The sequence below is a fragment of the Syngnathus acus genome, chromosome 5 (genome assembly GCF_901709675.1).
Source record: "Syngnathus acus chromosome 5, fSynAcu1.2, whole genome shotgun sequence".
Classification (NCBI taxonomy): Eukaryota; Metazoa; Chordata; class Actinopteri; order Syngnathiformes; family Syngnathidae; genus Syngnathus; species Syngnathus acus.
This window is the reverse complement of record NC_051091.1, coordinates 1,965,368-1,991,903: the sequence shown is the minus strand read 5'-3', so window position 1 is coordinate 1,991,903 and position 26,536 is coordinate 1,965,368. Positions and strand designations below refer to the sequence as shown.

Sequence of the window (26,536 nt, the reverse complement as noted above, 5' to 3'; positions counted from 1 at the left end):
ATTTCCAGTTCATCGCGAGAACGGATCGGTGAAGGAACGTCCGCGAACGAACGAGTCAATGAGTGAACTGCCTTCCTTCTCATGCATCAAAGAATCAGTCAGTGAACATGTTGCGGCTCCTTGCGGAAACAATTCAGCGAATGAACGTGAGCCAGAATGTAGATAAACGATTGCCAAGGAAAGAAAGAACCACACACTGAGACACCACTTCTTTTGTGCTCGTTTTCTCCAAGCTAACGACTAACTTTATTCCACGAAAGGATGCGCCGTTATGCAACAGCGGGGAGATTATGCTTCTCTTTGGGTAATCTTGATTTTATAACACTTACAGTAGTTTTTAAATAATGTGTATGCATATGCACGCCTAAATGTAATATATCTACTGCAATTTTACATCAGATCACATACCCAAAGTACGTACAGTTTTCGGTCGAAACTCCTTCCATTTCTCTGCAGCTTATGATTGGAATACTATGCAAAATACCCTTAAATTCACAGTCATCATCACATCATTTACAGTTTTCAAACAAAAATTGCAACAAGTTTTAACCGACTCTTGCAGCTGTTAGTTTAAATATGTTCTTATATTGTATAGTTGTATTGTTCCTGGTTGTTGTTCTTTATTTTTGATTGTGTGTTTATATAACCTTGTTTTATGTATTTATTTATTTTTTAGCACTCCATCCCCCACCCCCCTCAAAGTGCCATTGTTCTTTGGGTCAGGCCGCAGTTGTAAATAAAACTTGTTCTTAATTGTTTGCCTGGGTAAATAAAGGCTAAAAAAAAGAAAAAAAAATTGCTGGTTTGAAATGTGCTTTTATTATTATTGTTTTAATAAACATTTATGTTAAAACTTGTCTGGTTGTCTGTTCCTTGTTCTTAATTTTTTGGGCATGAAAATATAAAAATCTGACATTTGGTTAACTGCTTTATATGACAATATGGATATGTTTTACGTTGTGTCATATAGCACATATTGTCCCCCAAAATAAAGAGCAAGTAGTCAAATACACATTCTTGACACGTACAAAAAAATACATAAAGTTATTAGGTACGCCTGAAAATGGTGGTGTACCTAATGGGGTATTCGTGTGATGTCACAGATCAATCAGCCAATCAGGAGGTGGGGGTGAGGGCGGGTGTGGCACTTTTCACTTTCAGTTCAGCTTTGGCCATGATATTTCCCTAATAAAGTGGCCTGTTATTAGGTACACTTGAAAATGGCGGTGTACCTAATGGAGTGTCTGTGTGATTCCCTCGTTAAGCGCACCTGCGTGAAAAGTTTTAGCTCCTGTGGAACGTGAAAGAAGCTAAAACTTTTCACGCAGGTGCGCTTAACGAGGGTCACTTGGAAAACACGTTGGAACGCGGCCCCGAGGACTAGAGCTTGACACCAGTGACCTTTGACCATGATATTTCCCTAATAAAGTGGCCTGTTTTTCGGTACACTTGAAAATGGCGGTGTACCTAATGGAGTGTCCGTATGATTCCCTCGTTAAGTGCACCTGTGTGAAAAGTTTTAGCTCCTGCGGAACGTGAAAGAAGCTAAAACTTTTCACGCAGGTGCGCTTAACGAGGGTCACTTGGAAAACATGTTGGAACGCGGCCCCGAGGACTAGAGCTTGACACCAGTGACCTTTGACCATGATATTTCCCTAATAAAGTGGCCTGTTTTTAGGTACACTTGAAAATGGCGGTGTACCTAATGGAGTGTCCGTATGATTCCCTCGTTAAGTGCACCTGCGTGAAAAGTTTTAGCTCCTGTGGAACGTGAAAGAAGCTAAAACTTTTCACGCAGGTGCGCTTAACGAGGGTCACTTGGAAAACATGTTGGAACGCGGCCCCAAGGACTAGAGCTTGACACCGGTGACCTTTGACCATGATATTTCCCTAATAAAGTGGCCTGTTTTTAGGTACACTTGAAAATGGCGGTGTACCTAATGGAGTGTCCGTATGATTACCTCGTTAAGTGCACCTGCGTGAAAAGTTTTAGCTCCTGTGGCACGTGAAAGAAGCTAAAACTTTTCACGCAGGTGCGCTTAACGAGGGTCACTTGGAAAACATGTTGGAACGCGGCCCCGAGGACTAGAGCTTGACACCAGTGACCTTTGACCATGATATTTCCCTAATAAAGTGGCCTGTTTTTAGGTACACTTGAAAATGGCGGTGTACCTAATGGAGTGTCCGGCTGATTCCCTCGTTAAGTGCACCTGCGTGAAAAGTTTTAGCTCCTGTGGAACGTGAAAGAAGCTAAAACTTTTCACGCAGGTGCGCTTAACGAGGGTCACTTGGAAAACATGTTGGAACGCGGCCCCGAGGACTAGAGCTTGACACGTGACCTTTGACCATGATATTTCCCTAATAAAGTGGCCTGTTTTTAGGTACACTTGAAAATGGCGGTGTACCTAATGGAGTGTCCGTATGATTCCCTCGTTAAGTGCACCTGCGTGAAAAGTTTTAGCTCCTGTGGAACGTGAAAGAAGCTAAAACTTTTCACGCAGGTGCGCTTAACGAGGGTCACTTGGAAAACATGTTGGAACGCGGCCCCGAGGACTAGAGCTTGACACCAGTGACCTTTGACCATGATATTTCCCTAATAAAGTGGCCTGTTTTTAGGTACACTTGAAAATGGCGGTGTACCTAATGGAGTGTCCGTATGATTCCCTCGTTAAGTGCACCTGCGTGAAAAGTTTTAGCTCCTGTGGAACGTGAAAGAAGCTAAAACTTTTCACGCAGGTGCGCTTAACGAGGGTCACTTGGAAAACATGTTGGAACGCGGCCCCGAGGACTAGAGCTTGACACCGGTGACCTTTGACCATGATGTTTCCCTAATAAAGTGGCCTGTTTTTAGGTACACTTGAAAATGGCGGTGTACCTAATGGAGTGTCCGTATGATTACCTCGTTAAGTGCACCTGCGTGAAAAGTTTTAGCTCCTGTGGCACGTGAAAGAAGCTAAAACTTTTCACGCAGGTGCGCTTAACGAGGGTCACTTGGAAAACATGTTGGAACGCGGCCCCGAGGACTAGAGCTTGACACCAGTGACCTTTGACCATGATATTTCCCTAATAAAGTGGCCTGTTTTTAGGTACACTTGAAAATGGCGGTGTACCTAATGGAGTGTCCGGCTGATTCCCTCGTTAAGTGCACCTGCGTGAAAAGTTTTAGCTCCTGTGGAACGTGAAAGAAGCTAAAACTTTTCACGCAGGTGCGCTTAACGAGGGTCACTTGGAAAACATGTTGGAACGCGGCCCCGAGGACTAGAGCTTGACACCAGTGACCTTTGACCATGATATTTCCCTAATAAAGTGGCCTGTTTTTAGGTACACTTGAAAATGGCGGTGTACCTAATGGAGTGTCCGGATGATTCCCTCGTTAAGTGCACCTGCGTGAAAAGTTTTAGCTCCTGTGGCACGTGAAAGAAGCTAAAACTTTTCACGCAGGTGCGCTTAACGAGGGTCACTTGGAAAACATGTTGGAACGCGGCCCCGAGGACTAGAGCTTGACACCAGTGACCTTTGACCATGATATTTCCCTAATAAAGTGGCCTGTTTTTAGGTACACTTGAAAATGGCGGTGTACCTAATGGAGTGTCCGGATGATTCCCTCGTTAAGTGCACCTGCGTGAAAAGTTTTAGCTCCTGTGGCACGTGAAAGAAGCTAAAACTTTTCACGCAGGTGCGCTTAACGAGGGTCACTTGGAAAACATGTTGGAACGCGGCCCCGAGGACTAGAGCTTGACACCAGTGACCTTTGACCATGATATTTCCCTAATAAAGTGGCCTGTTTTTAGGTACACTTGAAAATGGCGGTGTACCTAATGAAGTGTCCGGATGATTCCCTCGTTAAGTGCACCTGCGTGAAAAGTTTTAGCTCCTGTGGCACGTGAAAGAAGCTAAAACTTTTCACGCAGGTGCGCTTAACGAGGGTCACTTGGAAAACATGTTGGAACGCGGCCCCGAGGACTAGAGCTTGACACCAGTGACCTTTGACCATGATATTTCCCTAATAAAGTGGCCTGTTTTTAGGTACACTTGAAAATGGCGGTGTACCTAATGAAGTGTCCGGATGATTCCCTCGTTAAGTGCACCTGCGTGAAAAGTTTTAGCTCCTGTGGAACGTGAAAGAAGCTAAAACTTTTCACGCAGGTGCGCTTAACGAGGGTCACTTGGAAAACATGTTGGAACGCGGCCCCGAGGACTAGAGCTTGACACGTGACCTTTGACCATGATATTTCCCTAATAAAGTGGCCTGTTTTTAGGTACACTTGAAAATGGCGGTGTACCTAATGGAGTGTCCGTATGATTCCCTCGTTAAGTGCACCTGCGTGAAAAGTTTTAGCTCCTGTGGCACGTGAAAGAAGCTAAAACTTTTCACGCAGGTGCGCTTAACGAGGGTCACTTTGAAAACATGTTGGAACGCGGCCCCGAGGACTAGAGCTTGACACCAGTGATCTTAGACCATGATATTTCCCTAATAAAGTGGCCTGTTTTTAGGTACACTTGCAAATGGCGGTGTACCTAATGAAGTGTCCGTATGATTCCCTCGTTAAGTGCACCTGCGTGAAAAGTTTTAGCTCCTGTGGAACGTGAAAGAAGCTAAAACTTTTCACGCAGGTGCGCTTAACGAGGGTCACTTGGAAAACATGTTGGAACGCGGCCCCGAGGACTAGAGCTTGACACGTGACCTTTGACCATGATATTTCCCTAATAAAGTGGCCTGTTTTTAGGTACACTTGAAAATGGCGGTGTACCTAATGGAGTGTCCGTATGATTACCTCGTTAAGTGCACCTGCGTGAAAAGTTTTAGCTCCTGTGGAACGTGAAAGAAGCTAAAACTTTTCACGCAGGTGCGCTTAACGAGGGTCACTTGGAAAACATGTTGGAACGCGGCCCCGAGGACTAGAGCTTGACACCAGTGACCTTTGACCATGATATTTCCCTAATAAAGTGGCCTGTTTTTAGGTACACTTGAAAATGGCGGTGTACCTAATGGAGTGTCCGTATGATTCCCTCGTTAAGTGCACCTGCGTGAAAAGTTTTAGCTCCTGTGGAACGTGAAAGAAGCTAAAACTTTTCACGCAGGTGCGCTTAACGAGGGTCACTTGGAAAACATGTTGGAACGCGGCCCCGAGGACTAGAGCTTGACACCAGTGACCTTTGACCATGATATTTCCCTAATAAAGTGGCCTGTTTTTAGGTACACTTGAAAATGGCGGTGTACCTAATGGAGTGTCCGTATGATTCCCTCGTTAAGTGCACCTGCGTGAAAAGTTTTAGCTCCTGTGGAACGTGAAAGAAGCTAAAACTTTTCACGCAGGTGCGCTTAACGAGGGTCACTTGGAAAACATGTTGGAACGCGGCCCCGAGGACTAGAGCTTGACACCAGTGACCTTTGACCATGATATTTCCCTAATAAAGTGGCCTGTTATTAAGTACACTTGAAAATGGCGGTGTACCTAATGGCGCGTCCGAGTGACGTCACAGATCAAACAGAGATGGGGGTGAGGGCGGGTGTGTGGGGAGGGAGGGGTGTGAGGACGATTCGTTGAACGATTCGTTCGAACGAATCTTTTGAGAAAACTGATTCTAAAGATTCAGTTCACTTAAAAGAACTGTAATGCACATAACGAGTGCGAGGGTTAAGCTGTCAGCCAATCAATGAGCGCTTCTAAGACGCGTTGTCACGGCAATAAGCCGAAACTAAGCCCAGCTACTACTACCACTGCTGTATTGACTTATTCGGTGAGAACCAGTTGAAAAGCATCAGTGACTTTCACATACAATTTGAGGGCATTACAATATTTTGAAAAATATTTTGCCCTCGGTTTTATTTCTTTCAACACCTACGTTGACACCATACTTAAAAACACTAGACATACTCGGAAATGCTACTTTGATGCATCCTTCATAAAACAAAACCATGGGGGGAAAAACAAAACAATGACAGATCTGCTTGTTGTAGCTTTTTATTGTGACTTATCACTGCAGAAAAAAAGTCAAGTAAATCCAGTTATGTAATGTTCGGTGTGCAACATTCATGGAAAAGTGGTGATGAGAACTTGTGAAAAATGACACTATATCATTGCAGTTCACATTAAAAGAAAAGAAACGACTTTTTGGCAACAGTTTGCTACCGAGCTACGTTCTCCTGTCAACATGTTCAAATTCACAACAAAATTCATAATTTTGTGAAAAGAAAAGTGTTGCGTTACAAGACCATTATTTACCATTTTCTTGAAATGAAATCAACACGCAAATAAAACAAAACTAGTTAACTTAAGTTACACAATCTCAGAAAAACCAAAAGTCAAAAATCAGCAGTCTAACTATGTTGAACAATTAGGAGTTCAACCTTCTCAGAAAAAGCAAACTTTAAATTTTAAAGGGAAAGTCAAATTTTCTTTGTCATAAATATGTTCTGTGCAGCCCAACATTGTTCTGGTTAGTTTTGTTTGTGGAATATGAATGAAAGGCCAAATCTACCTGTTTTCATCCATCAGATGAAAAAATAAAACTGCTAAATTTTGCTCCTCAACTCAAGATTCCACCACTGCAATATTAATCAGAATATGTGTTTATACTATTGGGGGCACATACAACATATTACTAGGGTTGACTGTCCCTTTAAAAAGCCTCAAAAGTAAAACCATCATGGTGCATTAAGGTCAGTAAATCACATAACTCTTCAGCTCAGTGTATTTTTGTTTTCATCTCAAGCTATTTTTCACTTGTTTCTTGCATTTTTATGTGTGATGAGAAATGGTAATTTTGCCCTGCAAAGCACAACTGAAGAAGAAAGAGGAAACCAAAAACAAAAAATGAGAACCATTTTCCTCACTGGAATTGCAAACACACTAAGCTTGATTTTGATTAAAGAAAAGTCAATCTTCACATTTATCAAAAATGTAAATCGTTAAGCAGGGTACACGCATACAGACAATGTAGGCTTTTTTTTTTTCTTCTTATGAGTGGAGTTCCTTAATGTATAAATCGCCATGTGCATACCGGTAACCCACATTAGTTTTTCGTTGAATCCACATGATAAACTCTGACCTGATCAGAGATGTAAACGCTTCATGTTAAGTGAGGTTACATTTGAAAAGAAAACAATATTTTTTCTACATGAAAAGAAAATCATGATTGACATTGCTGGCCTCGGGGAGAACCTTCAATATCCAAATTTGGTCGGGTCCAGATTTTTTTTTAAGGGGGTAGGGTCACTAATGACAGAGAGAAGACTAGTCAGCATGTTTACTAAGGTGGCCCTTGGTCAATTCCCATGGTTATGTTACTTTTACAAATTGCTGAGTGTCTAAGTGCTTGCTGATTCATCAAACAAGCTTTTTTTTAGCTTGCTGAAAAATGTTTGTTTTGGATATATGACGTTTCCAATCGACCGACGGCAGCAATGTGTGCAGACAGCAAGTGGAAGGCAAATATTAACAGACTCGGTGAGCTGTATTCTGAAATGGTGAGAAATGAATGTTGACCGGTCATAACTGGCCTGGAAAAAAAAAATGGCATTAGCAGTTAAAAGTAGAACGCTGAGTGTTGTGGTTGTCGGTGAATGACGTGAGGTAGACCAGTGATTCCCAAACGCTGCGGCGTGGCAATTTCACTTAATTGGTTTGTAAATGATTTACTTCCTACAAATAATGTCGGGGCTGAGCATTAATCATTTATCTGGCATTTATCTAATTGACATTGCAATGTATAAAATAAATCGCAAAGGCTGCAATTTTGGGAGAAAATAGACCCGTTTCATTTTGGTCGGTCGGCTTATGGACACAGGTAAAAGTTATATGTAAAATATAGATATTTATACATAAGTGCTTATATGTGCTTCTCATTTCATTATTTTCTTTTTGAATGAAATGAGAACATTTGGTGTGATGAAGCCAGATTTGCTGTTGTAATTGGACTTGTTTGATTTGATGCCACAGAGTTTGGTCAATGTGTCAGTAAAGGCTTAAAACACTGTCACTCAGTGTTTATTAAGTAAATATCTCAAATTGAAATATATCAATAGAGTATATTTGACTTACTTATTACTTCATGGTTCACTTAGCATATAATGAAAACATTTATGGATCATCGTCATTATTATTATTATTATTAGCAATTTTGACCTAGAAAATAATTGCATATTAAAGGGCAACTGCAATATTGGTGGGGAATCGCAGTTAGTTGATTTTTCAAAGCACTAATACTTACTGGTGGCGTGCCATGAGATTTTTCTTGCGTAAAATATGTGCCTAAGGGTGGGGAAACACCGAGGTAGACGGCCACAGATGTGGAGGGGTAGCACAAACAACCAAAGCAAGTCAACGTTTCAGATCTCGCCAAAATTGGTGTGGCCCGTCTCCTTGGCGTGCTCGCGTGCCTCCCTCTGTCCCACCAGGCCCGTCTGGCACACCATGCAGCGCAGCGCAAAGCGGTTGACGTCCGTGAACTGCCGCTTGCGGCGAGCCTCGTCGGCCAGCTCCAGGGCCTGCGCCAGGATGACGTCGTCGCCGGTGGAGAAGACGGTCTGAGGGGGCGAGCCCGGCGCCTCCCTTTGCAGCGGGTCGTAATGGATGCCGTCGTAGATGAGCAGCACGCGCTTGCGGTAGCCGGCGTCCTCACCAAAGCGATCCACACGCACTGTCTGCGTATCCACCACGCAAATTTCGCACTGGTAGAACTTGGACAGGATGGACACCTCGATGGCGCCCCCCCACGTGTCGCCGCGCCGGATCCAGACACAGTAGTCCTCGTTGCTCTTGCCCAGAACGGCCTCCGAGTACGCCGCCGGGTCGCTCGACACGATCTGGGCGATGAGGCCTCGCATCTCGGGAGTGCACGTCGGGTCGTACACGCCGCCCTCCACCACGTAGTTGACGCTGGTGAACAGGCAGGAGTTGTCGGCCGGCACCACTCTGCGCGCCAGCGCCGGCAAGGTGTTCAGGCAAGGCGTTTTGGTCACGACAGGATGGGTTCCCAACTTGGGCTTGTTTTTCTCCTCCTCCACAATCAGCGTGTCGCCTGTCGGGGGAGGGAGACACACAAGTACAACATGTTACTCCAGAAGAACCTCCACTGCCTTCGGTTTTTCATCAGTGATTCTAAAACTTTTCACACCGGCACCATCCAAAAAGTACTTCATTTATAAAGTAACCTTATTGATACCTTGTAGATGCTACTCGGGCCAAATTCTTCACAATGCCATATCTTTCAAATAAAGAAAAACGTCATACCAGACTTGATTGGGTAGTCCTTGAGGTGAGCGTCCCCGTTGCGCAGGTCCAGGCTGGAAGGTGGGTAGCCCACCATGATTTTCTGCACCTCACAGGGGATGCCGGTCAGCTCCTCCACTTTGCTTTTTAACTCTTGCACACGCGATTGGTGAGTCAATCCTTGCATCACGTGAGTACCGTTTTTGGTCTTACAGCGAAGACGCAACATCCTGCCTGACAGCAAGAGGAAAAATAGGGAAAATTGACAACAGCAACAATTCGGACATAAAGTTTAGGACACTTCTAAATGACACATCCATTTGACTTTTTTTTTTTTTTTAAATGCAATGGTTTTCTTTCTGTTTTTCTCCCTATCGCTTTTTTGTCTCGCATACGGTGTCACCCACTCGCTTACTGTTTTATTCAATGACTTAATTATTCCATGACTTTTTCACTCTCCACTTCCAACTTCATCAGATCTATAGCCATTTCACTCTTTTTCCATTCACTAAATTTACCTCCAGTTTCCACATTTTTTACCGATTTGTATCATTCCAACGTCAACATTTTCAGCTTATTCCATGTATAAGATTTCCTGTCATTCAGTGTCATTTGACATCATTCCACAAGTTTTCATTCAGCTTATTAGCCTTCACAAGCAATCTCTCCAGAAATAGTATTTAGTTTTGGTTATTATTCCGAACGAAGGGTGGTGGGTGGGTGATGTGTAATTGTATTTCGAGCAAAGCTATCCTGGGCTAGCATGCTAACCTGTCCATTAACTTAGCGTTCAGTGCACATTTTCTCTCCGAGCGGCCGTCTTCGTCCTGTTCTCGTCCTCGACACAACCGATCACATTTAATGACAGCCGCTACAACTTAATTGGCCGCTGTCTTTCTTTCTTTTTGTTTTTTGTTACCTGTAGCCGCCCGTTTCCAACGCCTCGAACAATGCTTACACAGCCAGGGGGCGGGGCGATACGTCAGATACGTAAGCATGACGCCACGATGCGTTCACTACCGTAAATTCTCTAATAGCTCACAAACGGGGATTCTTACCGTGATATGGCAACACGTATGCCCATTAAAAAAAAAACATCACACGTTTCGTCATTCTATCAAAGTTGAAGTAAATGTAGTAAAAAAAAGTTATTACTATAACTATATAAATATTTTAAAGTACACTATAAACAAATTTGAATTGGGTTTAGAAGAGGCATATTCTCAAGAAAAAAGCTGTGCAAAATAAATGTTATATATTTGTGATAAAACTGACATTTGGTTTTGAGAAATATGATTAAGGTTAAAGTCAAAATGTCAATGTAATCATCCGGAAATGTGGCTTGCAATATTCAGGAACCAGACTTTGACCAAATAAATTGTTTTAATAATAACAATAAAACAATCTGCATTTAATTTGAATTGTAAAGAAAATAAAAATGGATGCCCAGAGAATAGTAATATTAAAAACCCAGTCATTCGTGCAATGAAAGTTATTTAATTGCATTTTAAAATATGACCAAAAGACGTGCAAATACAAGTGGGTTCAACAATACAAACGAGATAAAAAACATTGTAATACTATACTATTTTAAATGCAATCTCTTTTAGCAATTAAAAAGGCACGAGTATCAGCATCTAACTGATCGTTTCCACAATACTATAGTATTGTAAAACAGAAGGTAATAACATAAATAGCATATAAAGATTTGACTGGTTTGTGCATCATATTCATGGTGTTGCTCCTTCTGGTTTGCATGCCTTGGCCAAGAGGGGGCGGTATAATACAGACATGCAGCTATACATGGAGAGAGACGCAGTAACTCAGTTAGCCACAGTAATAATAGTCATGTTTCAGAGAGAAGAAATATGCTTGTGAGTGTTAAAGTGTCTACATGGCTTGCTTTTGAATACATTCTTATATTTTTCAAAATCTCAACACATGAATTTTCAGTAGACTGCCAGACTGGTGCTTACTGTTAAGTTAATTAAGTTAGCGGCAATCATATCGTATTCATATCCTAAATTTTTGCTGGGGAGTCAAACTAAAAAAAAACTTACTCGTACATATTTTGTGCAAAGATGTTTCTTTATCATCATTCAGAAGCGGACGCAGCCGTTTGTTCCTTCATGGTTGTCAAAATCGATTCCTTCACACAGGGAACCCTGCAAAGAATTTGGTTTTTTTAACTGAAGGTATAACTTGCCACATTTGATGCGAGTGCAAAGATGATAGAGGCACGTATGTAATGAAAGGACGAGTCGAATAAAGGGATAAAGAAGACTAGGCTATTTGTCGTCCAACATACTCACAAACAGCCGCTTCCTATGTAAGGCTGTAAGGTTTAAAGAAAGAAAGACAGAAGAAGAAAAGAAATGTAGCGACGACAACAAGGCACACATACAAACATGAACATGCTTTTTTTATCAATGCAAACATCTTTGGTGGCGTTTCGAATAAACAGACATGCAGACAAACAAAAAATGTGCGACATCACAAGCTTATGTGAAAAATATGTGTTCTCCTTTTGCCTGGTTCCCCTTACACTAGAAAAATGGTATGGTCTGGTCATCTTAGGCTAGGCGTATTCCATTGGCGGCCTATATTGAAGTGCACTTATCAATCTGTATTCTTTCTTTTCTTAGACAACACAGAGTGAAATATGATGAGGGTGGGGGGATAGTTCTAGATATGCCGACTGGGATGGGGGGGGGTGACGGGTTAGCAACACGGGCGGCGACGGAAGCGACACTGACTTGGCTCGACCGTTCCTCGGGCATCAAAGCCGACGGCGTGGGGGCGAGGGGCAGCCAGGGTTGGTTGCCGGCACTGTACAGCCGAGGACGCTTGACCTGGTCGTGACTGGACAAAGGCGTGTAACTATTCCGCCGGAGTAAGAGGCCCGAGTCCTTGGGGATTTGACCCTGGCAGGTGTGGAGGAAAAAGAAAATGTATAGCTGGGAAGAGGCAGGGGGCGGGGCGTTGCACAGCTGGGAAACCTCACTGGATACGCTTCATATTTGTATGTATGGAGGGGAATAGAAATAGGTTGCAACTGGAACAATAGATCATTCATTCCAAGCAAGCACGGCCAGCCATAAGATCTTATTAAAGCTACGTAATCATCGCCTCAAAAAAATGGAACATTCCACAATGAGGAAGGAAAGGAAGCAAAAGAGGTGCAAGTGTCATTAGACTTCAGAATAAATATGGAGGCATTATAGGGTGGTCCAGTAATCAAGTCACGAATACAATAATGATTTGTATGACCCCTTTGTAAGGCATAAATACAAAACAATCAAGTACTAGTTCATTTATGCCATTGATGAGATCAAAACTTCAAATGTGTGGGACCCCCTGTAATGCAGATTAAGGATGGGCAAAAATAATAATTCGAGGAATTTCGAATGCGTTTGTGTAAACAAACCTGTTGTCTAGCCCAGTGTTCCTCGACCTTAATTGAGGCAAGGCACACATTTTACATGACAAAAATCTCAGGGCAGGCCCCTTCCCCCAAAAAAGTCACAAAAATTGTGACCACTCAACTCATGATGCTCTCGCCTCAGTTTTCGCACAAATCTAACTTTTATACTTGTGACATACTCACAAGAGGTCTGTCTCGATGGGTGTTCACTGCCTCCACGTTGAGATAAAACATTTCCACTTTACAACCTGGTGGGGGAGAGAGGAAGAAGGAGTTTGTTTATACAAGGAAAATGTATACATTAGCATTTTTATTCAAACTAGTTTAAACCACAGATTATAGCATTTTAATTTTTTTTTTACAAATGTTTACTATCAACCAAATCTAATAAATGCTCTATATTTTTTATAGTCCGCCATTTTTTATGGGGTGGTCTGCTGGAGCAGCGGCATCACTGCAGCGGAGAGGAAGAGGCTGGACAAGGTGGTGAAGAAAGCCGGCTCTGTCCTGGGCTGCAGTCTGGACCGGGTGGAGGTGGTGGGGGAGAGGAGAATGGTGGCTAAGCTGTCCTCCATCATGGACAATGTCTTCCACCCCCTTCATGAGACTGTCAGAGCCCTGGAGAGCTCCATCAGTGACCGGCTTCGTCACCCACGATGCACCACCGAGAGGCATCGCAGGTCCTTCCTCCCTGCTGCCATCAGACTGTACAACCAGGCCGATCACCGTAGCTAACGGACAAAATAACACGCAATAACGTGCAATAACCATATGTGCAATCACACTATGTGCAATATCTGTCTACCTCACACTCTTTTACCTGCTTTCTTTGCACTGTTTTTTTTTTTTCTTCCCTTGCACTATTTTTTTATCTAATATTTTTTTTATCTCCACTGCATATTGTGTATTTTGTATATACTGTCCATATTTTTTAATTATATATACCTTCTACTTTTTTAAATCTTTTACCCCCTTCCCCGCATGCGTGTGTGTGTGTATATGTTAAGTGTACTGCTGCTAACATAGGAGTTTCCCCATTGAGGGAATAATAAAGGATTATCTTATCTTATCTTATCTTATACCATATGCCACTGGGGTGAGTTTGAGGACGGTGTGCAGCGGACATTTCATGTAGGGCAGATCCTCTGTGGCGAGAACAAAACCAGGACATAATCAGGATCGCAGTCAGCATGTGGCACTGGCATGACTCCACACACCTGCACTTTTGTCCAGGAAGTAGGCCAGCAGACAGCGCATGACCGCCTGGTGGCAAACCACCAGCACGTTGCCTTGCCTCTCCAGCTCCATGATGACAGGCTCCAGACGCTGGACCAGATCCTGGTACGACTGAAAGAGTATGCAAGTCAATGTGTTTTATTTTTTGTTTTTTCAGACCACACAAGCAGAGAGCTAACTTGCATGTCACATGTGTGGGGTGCGTGTAGTCAGTCACCTCCCCGCCTGGGTAGCGATAGTGATATTTGTCCTGGTCCCTCAATGCAAACTCTTCTGGGAACGCCCTCTGGATCATCTCGTACGTCATTTCCTCACACACGCCCTGAAAAAAAAAAAAGAATATAGTTCTCATATTGGATCTCGTTGCAACTGTGAGATATAACGGGACACCGCTAACCGCGTCGATTTCGTTGAGTATCTTCCATTGTTCGTAGGGGACGGCCAGCTCCTCCGCTGTCTGTATAGTGCGTCTCAACTGGCTCGTCCACACCTTCAAGTCTGATAGCTCATGCTCCTCGATGAACTTGCGCAGGGCACGGGCAAACTTTAAAAAAAAAAGTCCACATTTTCCACAATTCAAAACATTTCTGGAGTGTCTATATACATAACTTTTGGTTTGTGAGCAGCTGTTTACCCAAATGACCTCTTACCTGTTTCCCACGAGGAGATAGTTCTGAATCCCCTCCAATGCGGCCTTCGAGGTTGTGGTGGCTCTCGCCATGGCGACACAGATAGATGGAGTGTGAGTGCACATGGATGTTCATGAGATAGTAGACGATCTTGCTCTGGATGTAGTCTTGTATCCGGTTCACCAAAAAGCGGCGCCCCACGTTCATGACTTTAATGAAAGACAGGTCCCTGCAAAGAGAGCAGCTCAGTGTCACACTCTAGTGGCTTTGAATGCATTGCAGTTGCACATGCTGCTGTCTTTTCCATCAATCTTACTTGTCATAATCATCAGGATCCAATGGTTGGTAAGTCACCTTGTAGCATTCAATCCGTTTTAGGAAGTCATCCATGACCCGCTCCCGGTGCCTCTCGGGGTAGTCCGGACTGGACACCTTGACTTCCTGTTTTGGGGGGGAATTTGTCAGCATGCGAGCTCCCAGCTTATTATATAAGATTACAGCTATAAAGTGTGAATATGAATAGAAGCTTTCCTACCATGATATTCGCAGCAATGACCTCGGGGTCGTCACACACGGACTCGACAAAGAACACCTGTTGGCGAGACAAATTTAATGTTAATGCATTTTTTCCAATGTTAAATTCTTCAGAAAACTTGAGTGGGGAGTGAGGTTTAGGTTTACCACTGCAGCTAATTGGTAGTTGATAGGGGTGTAAATCGCGGGTTTTGTAACGATACGATATCATATCGATACAAAGAACCACGATACGATATTTGCCGATATCTTAAAGCCTGCTGTGATTCATTCACGATACATCACGATATAGTGCTCTACGATCGATATAGAACAATATCCTGATTTATAACAATTCATACGCAAAATCAACAAGGTACCGCAAACTCTTTATTTAGGAAATTACAAAGTGCTTCCAAACGAATGACTTGAAGCCCAAGGGGGAGCGAATTTCCTCGTCTTCTTGGACACTAGCCATAGCACCTGCCCAGGAGCCGCGTAGTTGTCGGCTCCCCTTTCACGTGCCTGCTCTGCTCACAACACAACACTGCTCCCGGAAAGAGGAAGCAAGCAACAATGAACTGGATTTCAAAATAAAGTCGCGTCTAATGTCCGAGGTCAAAAACGGGCGATATAGATCGATGTTTACGTTTAGCATCGATGCCAACAAATCGTAGAGCATTATATCGATTAATCGATGTGTATCGATGAATCGTTACACCCCTAATTTCAAACTACTTTTAGGGTTTCTATGAATAGGGTTTCTAACTAGGCTTTCAAAACTAGGGTTAGGGTTTCCGACCAGGGTTTCCAAGGAGTTTTGCCATTGCTAATTAGGGTTTCAAACTAGGGTTAGGGTTTCCGACTAGGGTTTTAAACCAAGGTTAGGGTTACAAACTAGGTTTTAAAGCTAGGCTTAAGGTTTCCAACGAGAATTTCAAATTACTTTTAGGGTTTCTAAGATTAGGGTTTCTAACTAGGCTTTCAAAACTAGGGTTAGGGTTTTCGACTAGGGTTTCCAAAGTTAGGGTTAGGATTAGGGTTGGGGTTAGGGTTTCTAACTAGCCTTTCAAAACTAGGGTTAGGGTTAGAGTTAGGGTTAGGGTTACTAACTAGGCTTTCAAAACTAGAGTTAGGGTTAGGGTTTCTAACTAGGCTTTCAAAACTAGGGTTAGGGTTTCCGACCAGGGTTTCCAAGGAGTTTTGCCATTGCTAATTAGGGTTTCAAACTAGGGTTAGGGTTTCCGACGAGGGTTTTAAATCAAGGTTAGGGTTACAAACTAGGTTTTAAAGCTAGGCTTAAGGTTTCCAACGAGGCTTTCAAATTACTTTTAGGGTTTCTAAGATTAGGGTTTCTAACTAGGCTTTCAAAACTAGGGTTAGGGTTTTCGACTAGGGTTTCCAAAATTAGGGTTAGGGTTAGGATTAGGGTTGGGGTTAGGGTTTCTAACTAGGCTTTCAAAACTAGGGTTAGGGTTAGGGTTAGACTTAGGGTTAGGGTTAGAGTTAGAGTTAGGGTTACTAACTAGGCTTTCAAAACTAGAGTTAGGGTTAGGGTTTCTAACTAGGCTTTCAAAACTCGGGTTAGGGTTTCCAAGGAGTTTTGCCATCGCTAATTAGGGTTTCAAACTAGGCTCAGGGTTTCCGACTAGGGTTTTAAACCAAGGTTAGGGTCTCAAACTAGGTTTTAAAGCTAGGGTTAGGGTTTCCAACGAGGGTTTCAAACTACTTTTAGGGTTTCTAAGATTGGGGTTTCTAACTAGGCTTTCAAAACTAGGGTTAGGGTTTTCGACTAGGGTTTCCAAGTTAGGGTTAGGGTTGGGGTTAGGGTTTCTAACTAGGCTTTCAAAACTAGGGTTAGGGTTAGAGTTAGAGTTAGGGTTAGGGTTAGAGTTAGGGTTTCTAACTAGGCTTTCAAAACTAGAGTTAGGGTTTCTAACTAGGCTTTCAAAACTAGGGTTAGGGTTTCCGACCAGGGTTTCCAAGGAGTTTTGCCATTGCTAATTAGGGTTTCAAACTAGGGTTAGGGTTTCCGACTAGGGTTTTAAACCAAGGTTAGGGTTACAAACTAGGTTTTAAAGCTAGGCTTAAGGTTTCCAACGAGGCTTTCAAATTACTTTTAGGGTTTCTAAGATTAGGGTTTCTAACTAGGCTTTCAAAACTAGGGTTCGGGTTTTCGACTAGGGTTTCCAAAGTTAGGGTTAGGGTTGGGGTTAGGGTTTCTAACTAGGCTTTCAAAACTAGGGTTAGAGTTAGGGTTAGGGTTACTAACTAGGCTTTCAAAACTAGAGTTAGGGTTAGGGTTTCTAACTAGGCTTTCAAAACTAGGGTTAGGGTTTCCGACCAGGGTTTCCAAGGAGTTTTGCCATTGCTAATTAGGGTTTCAAACTAGGGTTAGGGTTTCCGACGAGGGTTTTAAACCAAGGTTAGGGTTACAAACTAGGTTTTAAAGCTAGGCTTAAGGTTTCCAACGAGGCTTTCAAATTACTTTTAGGGTTTCTAAGATTAGGGTTTCTAACTAGGCTTTCAAAACTAGGGTTAGGGTTTTCGACTAGGGTTTCCAAAATTAGGGTTAGGGTTAGGATTAGGGTTGGGGTTAGGGTTTCTAACTAGGCTTTCAAAACTAGGGTTAGGGTTAGGGTTAGACTTAGGGTTAGGGTTAGAGTTAGAGTTAGGGTTACTAACTAGGCTTTCAAAACTAGAGTTAGGGTTAGGGTTTCTAACTAGGCTTTCAAAACTCGGGTTAGGGTTTCCAAGGAGTTTTGCCATCGCTAATTAGGGTTTCAAACTAGGCTCAGGGTTTCCGACTAGGGTTTTAAACCAAGGTTAGGGTCTCAAACTAGGTTTTAAAGCTAGGGTTAGGGTTTCCAACGAGGGTTTCAAACTACTTTTAGGGTTTCTAAGATTGGGGTTTCTAACTAGGCTTTCAAAACTAGGGTTAGGGTTTTCGACTAGGGTTTCCAAAGTTAGGGTTAGGGTTGGGGTTAGGGTTTCTAACTAGGCTTTCAAAACTAGGGTTAGGGTTAGAGTTAGAGTTAGGGTTAGGGTTAGAGTTAGGGTTACTAACTAGGCTTTCAAAACTAGAGTTAGGGTTTCTAACTAGGCTTTCAAAACTAGGGTTAGGGTTTCCGACCAGGGTTTCCAAGGAGTTTTGCCATTGCTAATTAGGGTTTCAAACTAGGGTTAGGGTTTCCGACTAGGGTTTTAAACCAAGGTTAGGGTTACAAACTAGGTTTTAAAGCTAGGCTTAAGGTTTCCAACGAGGCTTTCAAATTACTTTTAGGGTTTCTAAGATTAGGGTTTCTAACTAGGCTTTCAAAACTAGGGTTCGGGTTTTCGACTAGGGTTTCCAAAGTTAGGGTTAGGGTTGGGGTTAGGGTTTCTAACTAGGCTTTCAAAACTAGGGTTAGAGTTAGGGTTAGGGTTACTAACTAGGCTTTCAAAACTAGAGTTAGGGTTAGGGTTTCTAACTAGGCTTTCAAAACTAGGGTTAGGGTTTCCGACTAGGGTTTCCAAGGAGTTTTGCCATCGCTAATTAGGGTTTCAAACTAGGCTCAGGGTTTCCGACTAGTGTTTTAAACCAAGGTTAGGGTTTCAAACTAGGTTTTAAAGCTAGGGTTAGGGTTTCCAACGAGGGTTTCAAACTACTTTTAGGGTTTCTAAGATTAGGGTTTCTAACTAGGCTTTCAAAACGAGGGTTAGGGTTTCCGACCAGGGTTTCCAAGGAGTTTTGCCATTGCTATTTAGGGTTTCAAACTAGGGTTAGGGTTTCCGACTAGGGTTTTAAACAAAGGTTAGGGTTACAAACTTGGTTTTAATGCTAGGGTTAGGGTTTCCAACGAGGGTTTCAAACTACTTTTATGGTTTCTAAGATCAGGGTTTCTATCTAGGCTTTCAAAACTAGGGTTAGGGTTTCCGACCAGGGTTTCCAAGGAGTTTTGCCATCGCTAATTAGGGTTTCAAACTAGGCTCAGGGTTTCCGACTAGGGTTTTAAACCAAGGTTAGGGTCTCAAACTAGGTTTTAAAGCTAGGGTTAGGGTTTCCAACGAGGGTTTCAAACTACTTTTAGGGTTTCTAAAATTGGGGTTTCTAACTAGGCTTTCAAAACTAGGGTTAGGGTTTTCGACTAGGGTTTCCAAAGTTAGGGTTAGGGTTGGGGTTAGGGTTTCTAACTAGGCTTTCAAAACTAGGGTTAGGGTTAGAGTTAGAGTTAGGGTTAGGGTTACTAACTAGGCTTTCAAAACTAGAGTTAGGGTTTCTAACTAGGCTTTCAAAACTAGGGTTAGGGTTTCCGACCAGGGTTTCCAAGGAGTTTTGCCATTGCTAATTAGGGTTTCAAACTAGGGTTAGGGTTTCCGACTAGGGTTTTAAACCAAGGTTAGGGTTACAAACTAGGTTTTAAAGCTAGGCTTAAGGTTTCCAACGAGGCTTTCAAATTACTTTTAGGGTTTCTAAGATTAGGGTTTCTAACTAGGCTTTCAAAACTAGGGTTAGGGTTTTCGACTAGGGTTTCCAAAGTTAGGGTTAGGATTAGGGTTGGGGTTAGGGTTTCTAACTAGGCTTTCAAAACTAGGGTTAGGGTTAGGGTTAGACTTAGGGTTAGAGTTAGGGTTAGGGTTACTAACTAGGCTTTCAAAACTAGAGTTAGGGTTTCTAACTAGGCTTTCAAAACTCGGGTTAGGGTTTCCGACTAGGGTTTCCAAGGAGTTTTGCCATCGCTAATTAGGGTTTCAAACTAGGCTCAGGGTTTCCGACTAGGGTTTTAAACCAAGGTTAGGGTCTCAAACTAGGTTTTAAAGCTAGGGTTAGGGTTTCCAACGAGGGTTTCAAACTACTTTTAGGGTTTCTAAGATTGGGGTTTCTAACTAGGCTTTCAAAAGTAGGGTTAGGGTTTTCGACTAGGGTTTCCAAAGTTAGGGTTAGGGTTGGGGTTAGGGTTTCTAACTAGGCTTTCAAAACTAGGGTTAGGGTTAGAGTTAGGGTTAGGGTTACTAACTAGGCTTTCAAAACTAGAGTTAGGGTTAGGGTTTCTAACTAGCCTTTCAAAACTAGGGTTAGGGTTTCCGACCAGGGTTTCCAAGGAGTTTTGCCATTGCTAATTAGGGTTTCAAACTAGGGTTAGGGTTTCCGACGAGGAATTTAAACCAAGGTTAGGGTTACAAACTAGGTTTTAAAGCTAGGCTTAAGGTTTCCAACGAGGCTTTCAAGTTACTTTTAGGGTTTCTAAGATTAGGGTTTCTAACTAGGCTTTCAAAACTAGGGTTAGGGTTTTCGACTAGGGTTTCCAAAGTTAGGGTTAGGGTTGGGGTTAGGGTTTCTAACTAGGCTTTCAAAACTAGGGTTAGGGTTAGACTTAGGGTTAGGGTTAGAGTTAGGGTTACTAACTAGGCTTTCAAAACTAGAGTTAGGGTTTCTAACTAGGCTTTCAAAACTAGGGTTAGGGTTTCCGACCAGGGTTTCCAAGGAGTTTTGCCATTGCTAATTAGGGTTTCAAACTAGGGTTAGGGTTTCCGACTAGGGTTTTAAACCAAGGTTAGGGTTACAAACTAGGTTTTAAAGCTAGGCTTAAGGTTTCCAACGAGGCTTTCAAATTACTTTTAGGGTTTCTAAGATTAGGGTTTCTAACTAGGCTTTCAAAACTAGGGTTAGGGTTTTCGACTAGGGTTTCCAAAGTTAGGGTTAGGATTAGGGTTGGGGTTAGGGTTTCTAACTTGGCTTTCAAAACTAGGGTTAGGGTTAGGGTTAGACTTAGGGTTAGAGTTAGGGTTAGGGTTACTAACTAGGCTTTCAAAACTAGAGTTAGGGTTAGGGTTTCTAACTAGGCTTTCAAAACTCGGGTTAGGGTTTCCGACTAGGGTTTCCAAGGAGTTTTGCCATCGCTAATTAGGGTTTCAAACTAGGCTCAGGGTTTCCGACTAGGGTTTTAAACCAAGGTTAGGGTCTCAAACTAGGTTTTAAAGCTAGGGTTAGGGTTTCCAACGAGGGTTTCAAACTACTTTTAGGGTTTCTAAGATTGGGGTTTCTAACTAGGCTTTCAAAAGTAGGGTTAGGGTTTTCGACTAGGGTTTCCAAAGTTAGGGTTAGGGTTGGGGTTAGGGTTTCTAACTAGGCTTTCAAAACTAGGGTTAGGGTTAGAGTTAGGTTTAGGGTTACTAACTAGGCTTTCAAAACTAGAGTTAGGGTTAGGGTTTCTAACTAGGCTTTCAAAACTAGGGTTATGGTTTCCGACTAGGGTTTCCAAGGAGTTTTGCCATCGCTAATTAGGGTTTCAAACTAGGCTCAGGGTTTCCGACTAGTGTTTTAAACCAAGGTTAGGGTTTCAAACTAGGTTTTAAAGCTAGGGTTAGGGTTTCCAACGAGGGTTTCAAACTACTTTTAGGGTTTCTAAGATTAGGGTTTCTAACTAGGCTTTCAAAACGAGGGTTAGGGTTTCCGACCAGGGTTTCCAAGGAGTTTTGCCATTGCTATTTAGGGTTTCAAACTAGGGTTAGGGTTTCCGACTAGGGTTTTAAACAAAGGTTAGGGTTGCAAACTTGGTTTTAATGCTAGGGTTAGGGTTTCCAACGAGGGTTTCAAACTACTTTTATGGTTTCTAAGATCAGGGTTTCTATCTAGGCTTTCAAAACTAGGGTTAGGGTTTCCGACCAGGGTTTCCAAGGAGTTTTGCCATCGCTAATTAAAGTTTCAAACAAGGGGTAGGGTTTCCGACTAGGGTTTTAAACCAAGCTTAGGGTTACAAACTAGGTTTTAAAGCTAAGGTTAGGGTTTCCAACGAGGGTTTCAAACTACTTTTAGGGTTTTTAAGATTAGGGTTTCTAACTAGGCTTTCAAAACTAGGGTTAGGGTTTTCGACTAGGGTTTCCAAAGTTAGGGTTAGGGTTAGGATTAGGGTTGGGGTTAGGGTTTCTAACTAGGCTTTCAAAACTAGGGATAGGGTTAGACTTAGGGTTAGAGTTAGGGTTAGGGTTACTAACTAGGCTTTCAAAACTAGAGTTAGGGTTAGGGTTTCTAACTAGGCTTTCAAAACTCGGGTTAGGGTTTCCGACTAGGGTTTCCAAGGAGTTTTGCCATCGCTAATTAGGGTTTCAAACTAGGCTCAGGGTTTCCGACTAGGGTTTTAAACCAAGGTTAGGGTCTCAAACTAGGTTTTAAAGCTAGGGTTAGGGTTTCCAACGAGGGTTTCAAACTACTTTTAGGGTTTCTAAGATTGGGGTTTCTAACTAGGCTTTCAAAACTAGGGTTAGGGTTTTCGACTAGGGTTTCCAAAGTTAGGGTTAGGGTTGGGGTTAGGGTTTCTAACTAGGCTTTCAAAACTAGGGTTAGGGTGAGAGTTAGGGTTAGGGTTACTAACTAGGCTTTCAAAACTAGAGTTAGGGTTAGGGTTTCTAACTAGGCTTTCAAAACTCGGGTTAGGGTTTCCGACTAGGGTTTCCAAGGAGTTTTGCCATCGCTAATTAGGGTTTCAAACTAGGCTCAGGGTTTCCGACTAGGGTTTTAAACCAAGGTTAGGGTCTCAAACTAGGTTTTAAAGCTAGGGTTAGGGTTTCCAACGAGGGTTTCAAACTACTTTTAGGGTTTCTAAGATTGGGGTTTCTAACTAGGCTTTCAAAACTAGGGTTAGGGTTTTCGACTAGGGTTTCCAAAGTTAGGGTTAGGGTTATGGTTGGGGTTAGGGTTTCTAACTAGGCTTTCAAAACTAGGGTTAGGGTGAGAGTTAGGGTTAGGGTTAGAGTTAGGGTTACTAACTAGGCTTTCAAAACTAGAGTTAGGGTTAGGGTTTCTAACTAGGCTTTCAAAACTAGGGTTAGGGTTTCCGACTAGGGTTTCCAAGGAGTTTTGCCATCGCTAATTAGGGTTTCAAACTAGGCTCAGGGTTTCCGACTAGTGTTTTAAACCAAGGTTAGGGTTTCAAACTAGGTTTTAAAGCTAGGGTTAGCGTTTCCAACGAGGGTTTCAAACTACTTTTAGGGTTTCTAAGATTAGGGTTTCTAACTAGGCTTTCAAAACGAGGGTTAGGGTTTCCGACCAGGGTTTCCAAGGAGTTTTGCCATTGCTATTTAGGGTTTCAAACTAGGGTTAGGGTTTCCGACTAGGGTTTTAAACAAAGGTTAGGGTTACAAACTTGGTTTTAATGCTAGGGTTAGGGTTTCCAACGAGGGTTTCAAACTACTTTTATGGTTTCTAAGATCAGGGTTTCTATCTAGGCTTTCAAAACTAGGGTTAGGGTTTCCGACCAGGGTTTCCAAGGAGTTTTGCCATCGCTAATTAAAGTTTCAAACAAGGGGTAGGGTTTCCGACTAGGGTTTTAAACCAAGCTTAGGGTTACAAACTAGGTTTTAAAGCTAAGGTTAGGGTTTCCAACGAGGGTTTCAAACTACTTTTAGGGTTTCTAAGATTAGGGTTTCTAACTAGGCTTTCAAAACTAGGGTTAGGGTTTCCGACCAGGGTTTCCAAGGAGTTTTGCCATTGCTAATTAGGGTTTCAAGCTAGGGTTAGGGTTTCCGACTAGGGTTTTAAATCAAGGTTAGGGCTACAAACTAGGGGTGTAAATCGCGGGTTTTGTAACGATACGATATCATATCGATACAAAGAACCACGATACGATATTTGCCGATATCTTAAAGCCTGCTGTGATTCATTCACGATACGTCACGATATAGTGCTCTACGATCGATATAGAACAATATCCTGATTTATAACAATTCATACGCAAAATTAACAAGGTACCGCAAACTCTTTATTTAGGAAATTACAAAGTGCTTCCAAACGAATGACTTGAAGCTCAAAGGGGAGCGAATTTCCTCGTCTTCTTGGACACTAGCCATAGCACCTGCCCAGGAGCCGCGTAGTTGTCGGCTCCCCTTTCACGTGCCTGCTCTGCTCACAACACAACACGCCGCGCACTGCTCCCGGAAAGAGGAAGCAATCAACAATGAACTGGATTTCAAAATAAAGTCGTGTCTAATGTCCGAGGTCAAAAACGGGCGATATAGATCGATGTTTACGTTTAGCATCGATGCCAACAAATCGTAGAGCATTATATCGATTAATCGATGTGTATCGATGAATCGTTACACCCCTAGTAGTTGACACTCACCTTGAAAGAATTCTCCTTCACAAATGCTTGAATGAGATCTCGGCGCTCTCTTGTTGTGTTGGTTGCGTCGAATACCTGACGACCAAAAACTCTGATGAGAATTTGCGCTGAGTAAGATATGCTTTTAATGAATGAGAACAATAAAATAGGACTCACAGCAATCTGACCACCCTCGTCTGTCAGGTACACCTTCACATCTTGCAGGGCCACAAGCGCACACTGCCTGAAAGATAGACAAAAAGGAAAGGTCCCAAACAACTCCTATTAATACTGTCTATCCTATCTAGAGCTGTCCCGATTTGATCACATGATTGGAAATTGAGGCCACAAGCTTTCGCGCACATCCAGAGCTCATTATGGCAAAAGCGGCACAGAGTGAGATGTGGAAACAATTTGCTACAAGGCCAACACAGTCAGTGCAAGCTGAAAGATATAACAAGTTAGCAAAGGCGCACTGACCGCAGGAGTATGGCTCGCTTGCAGGTTAGCAAAAATTTAAATTTACCTTCAATTAGAAACCTAACAAGTATGAAATGCGAGATAAAGAACAGAAGAAATAGGGAAAGTATTCTCATTTTTTTCGATCCATGGGGTTTGGAATGAAAAAAAAAAAAAGCATAATAAGTGCAAGACTAAATGTTGTCCATATTTATTTTAAGCTTCAATGTGAGACAGGCTAAGTCAGGCTGCGAGACAGCTGCAGCGTTTGCTTTCATATTTGGGTCACGATTTAGCAGTGGGAAAGCCGTCCAGCGTCTGGCAGGATTTTGGGACGGCACTCACGCACATGCGAGGTTCTGGTGACTGAGAGCAGAACTTACTTCCTGATCTTCATGGCCTCCTCGTTGTCGTGGCGGAAGAAGTCGTAGGACTTGTAGGCCCTTACAGCCTCTCGGCGGTACACACCAAGGTTAAACACTGCGGCGACACGTCAGAGGTGACAATGAGAACGGACGGTTGTTGTGAGGAGGCCTCCAGAGCTAAATTTACCAGCATCACAATAAAACCAGGCCTATTTTTAATCTAATAACACACTGAAAATTTGAGGGTGTCATATACCATCCAAAAACACAGAAAACAAATTGAGTCTGGGATGGTTTTACATTTACTAACTAATGTACCACAGCAGCACATCTACGATCACCAACACAGGCTATTGTAGATATCTAATTGAAGACCCACCGCTAGTTAGAACATAATGCATTGCCTCCAAAAGGATAAACAAGGATGCCACTGCACTTTCAATCACTTTTTGCTGTTAAAGAAATGGTGAAAATGTAAACACAAGTCCAAGTTGGAATGCTGCCCCTACCAGAAATGGCGCCCTGTATCGCACATAGCCAAAAAAGACACCACTGCGTTTTACCTTTGGTGGGGACACCAATCCAGTTGAGGTAGCGTGTCAGCTTCTTGGACACGTACGTCTTCCCTCGGGCGGGCAGACCGATCATCACGATCACGGTGGGGGAATTTGTCATGTAGGACGCCCACGCTGCATAGGAGACAGGAACAATATGAAATTACATGATAAATTGGCAAAAACTGATAGCTTGGAAAAAAACAAAATACACAATAATAAAAATAGGTCCAGTCAATATTTTTAATGAATTGTAAAACATCTCGAACTACATAATATCAAGCACATCATGAGATATTATTATCTTTTAATGCAATGTGTTTTCCCCTTATTATAATGGTAGTAGTTTGCAGTTGGGTCAAAAAGAAGCTCTACAAATGATGCTGGGCAGCTCGTCAAACATGTTTAAATGTGTATCTCAAAATAAACATGACGTTTTTCATGCAGCCCGAAAAGAAGGTGTGCCTAATGAACTGACTTACAGCATTTCTTCTCATTCATCCTCTCGTCTGTTTTCTTGGTGTGGGGGCGCCGGTTCGACATGAGCAATGAAGGGATCACTTCTGCACACAAATGACAAAATACTGTGTTAGATATTCATGACATATGTTGCTGTGAGAATCGACGCGAAACGAGAATCGGTTCCGCTGCCACATCATCGGCCCGATCGACGACGAGGCGGGAAACTTGGCAACACACAGTTTGCCAACGCGTCAACAACTTCATCGTTTGCCTCATACCTCGTAAATTGTACGTCCGGAACCGGGGCCGCTCGCTGGTGTTGGGTGAGTGCAGGTGTCGGTCGCACCGTCCTTGGGTACCGAGCCCGGCTGGTGCCCTTCCAAGACGGAGGTGTGTGTCACTACGTCACACCAACTCCCCCAAAAGTACCGTAAAGATGCCTATAGACGAGACACACATTTCGACAACGGGATTTTCGATTACGTTCGAATCCCGAGTTTTGTGTTTAGATTACGAACCAATTTGAACATTACCACGGCGTCGAAATATAAGAAAATTAATGTATACTTGATTCGCGATTCAATGAAAAGTTATTGTACATA

At 42.7% G+C, this 26,536-nt stretch overlaps 2 protein-coding genes across 20 annotated transcripts; both read right to left on the bottom strand.

Moving 5' to 3' along the window:
- Window positions 1-435: 435 nt before the first annotated feature.
- yod1 (YOD1 deubiquitinase) lies at window positions 436-10,207 on the bottom strand. Of its 5 annotated transcripts, XR_005097916.1 has the most exons (4): window positions 9,987-10,128; window positions 9,237-9,445; window positions 8,215-9,024; window positions 436-448 (listed from the first exon to the last, which is right to left on the bottom strand). XR_005097916.1 is itself a non-coding variant. In XM_037250958.1 (3 exons), the coding sequence occupies exons 2-3, from the start codon at window positions 9,442-9,444 to the stop codon at window positions 8,333-8,335; spliced, it is 900 nt and encodes a 299-aa protein (XP_037106853.1). In that variant the 5' UTR covers window positions 9,445-9,449; window positions 10,135-10,207; the 3' UTR covers window positions 6,948-8,332. The 5 variants fall into 5 exon arrangements, 4 of the variants coding, with proteins under 4 accessions (XP_037106853.1, XP_037106855.1, XP_037106854.1 ...); XM_037250958.1 differs by lacking the exons at window positions 436-448; window positions 9,987-10,128 and adding an exon at window positions 10,135-10,207 and having other exon boundaries at window positions 6,948-9,024; window positions 9,237-9,449; XM_037250960.1 differs by lacking the exons at window positions 436-448; window positions 9,987-10,128 and adding an exon at window positions 10,135-10,201 and having other exon boundaries at window positions 6,948-9,024.
- On the bottom strand, window positions 5,949-26,364 carry LOC119122578 (6-phosphofructo-2-kinase/fructose-2,6-bisphosphatase 2-like). Of its 15 annotated transcripts, none has more exons than XM_037250939.1 (19): window positions 26,213-26,364; window positions 25,955-26,035; window positions 25,482-25,607; window positions 24,937-25,033; window positions 24,272-24,338; window positions 24,116-24,190; window positions 15,040-15,096; window positions 14,821-14,945; window positions 14,526-14,733; window positions 14,273-14,419; window positions 14,093-14,197; window positions 13,857-13,986; window positions 13,722-13,784; window positions 12,823-12,887; window positions 12,643-12,669; window positions 11,972-12,139; window positions 11,528-11,550; window positions 11,276-11,380; window positions 10,693-11,012 (listed from the first exon to the last, which is right to left on the bottom strand). In XM_037250939.1, the coding sequence occupies exons 2-18, from the start codon at window positions 26,013-26,015 to the stop codon at window positions 11,311-11,313; spliced, it is 1,614 nt and encodes a 537-aa protein (XP_037106834.1). In that variant the 5' UTR covers window positions 26,016-26,035; window positions 26,213-26,364; the 3' UTR covers window positions 10,693-11,012; window positions 11,276-11,310. The 15 variants fall into 15 exon arrangements, with proteins under 15 accessions (XP_037106831.1, XP_037106832.1, XP_037106834.1 ...); XM_037250940.1 differs by having other exon boundaries at window positions 11,282-11,380; XM_037250936.1 differs by lacking the exons at window positions 10,693-11,012; window positions 11,276-11,380; window positions 11,528-11,550 and adding exons at window positions 5,949-6,066; window positions 7,501-7,504 and having other exon boundaries at window positions 11,868-12,139.
- Window positions 26,365-26,536: the final 172 nt, after the last annotated feature.

Bases quoted from the DNA above. Each gene is read 5' to 3' on its own strand.
- yod1 (XM_037250956.1), bottom strand. The intron at 9,025-9,236 runs GTATGACGTTTT...CTCCCCCGACAG, and splicing joins GGACTACCCAATCAAGTCTG to GCGACACGCTGATTGTGGAG.
- LOC119122578 (XM_037250936.1), bottom strand. From the start codon at position 26,015: ATGTCGAACCGGCGCCCCCACACCAAGAAAACAGACGAGAGGATGAAT. The intron at 15,097-24,115 runs GTGAGTGTCAAC...TCTCGCCAACAG, and splicing joins TGAAGGAGAATTCTTTCAAG to GTGTTCTTTGTCGAGTCCGT. The intron at 13,987-14,092 runs GTGACTGACTAC...ATACTCTTTCAG, and splicing joins ATCGCTACCCAGGCGGGGAG to TCGTACCAGGATCTGGTCCA.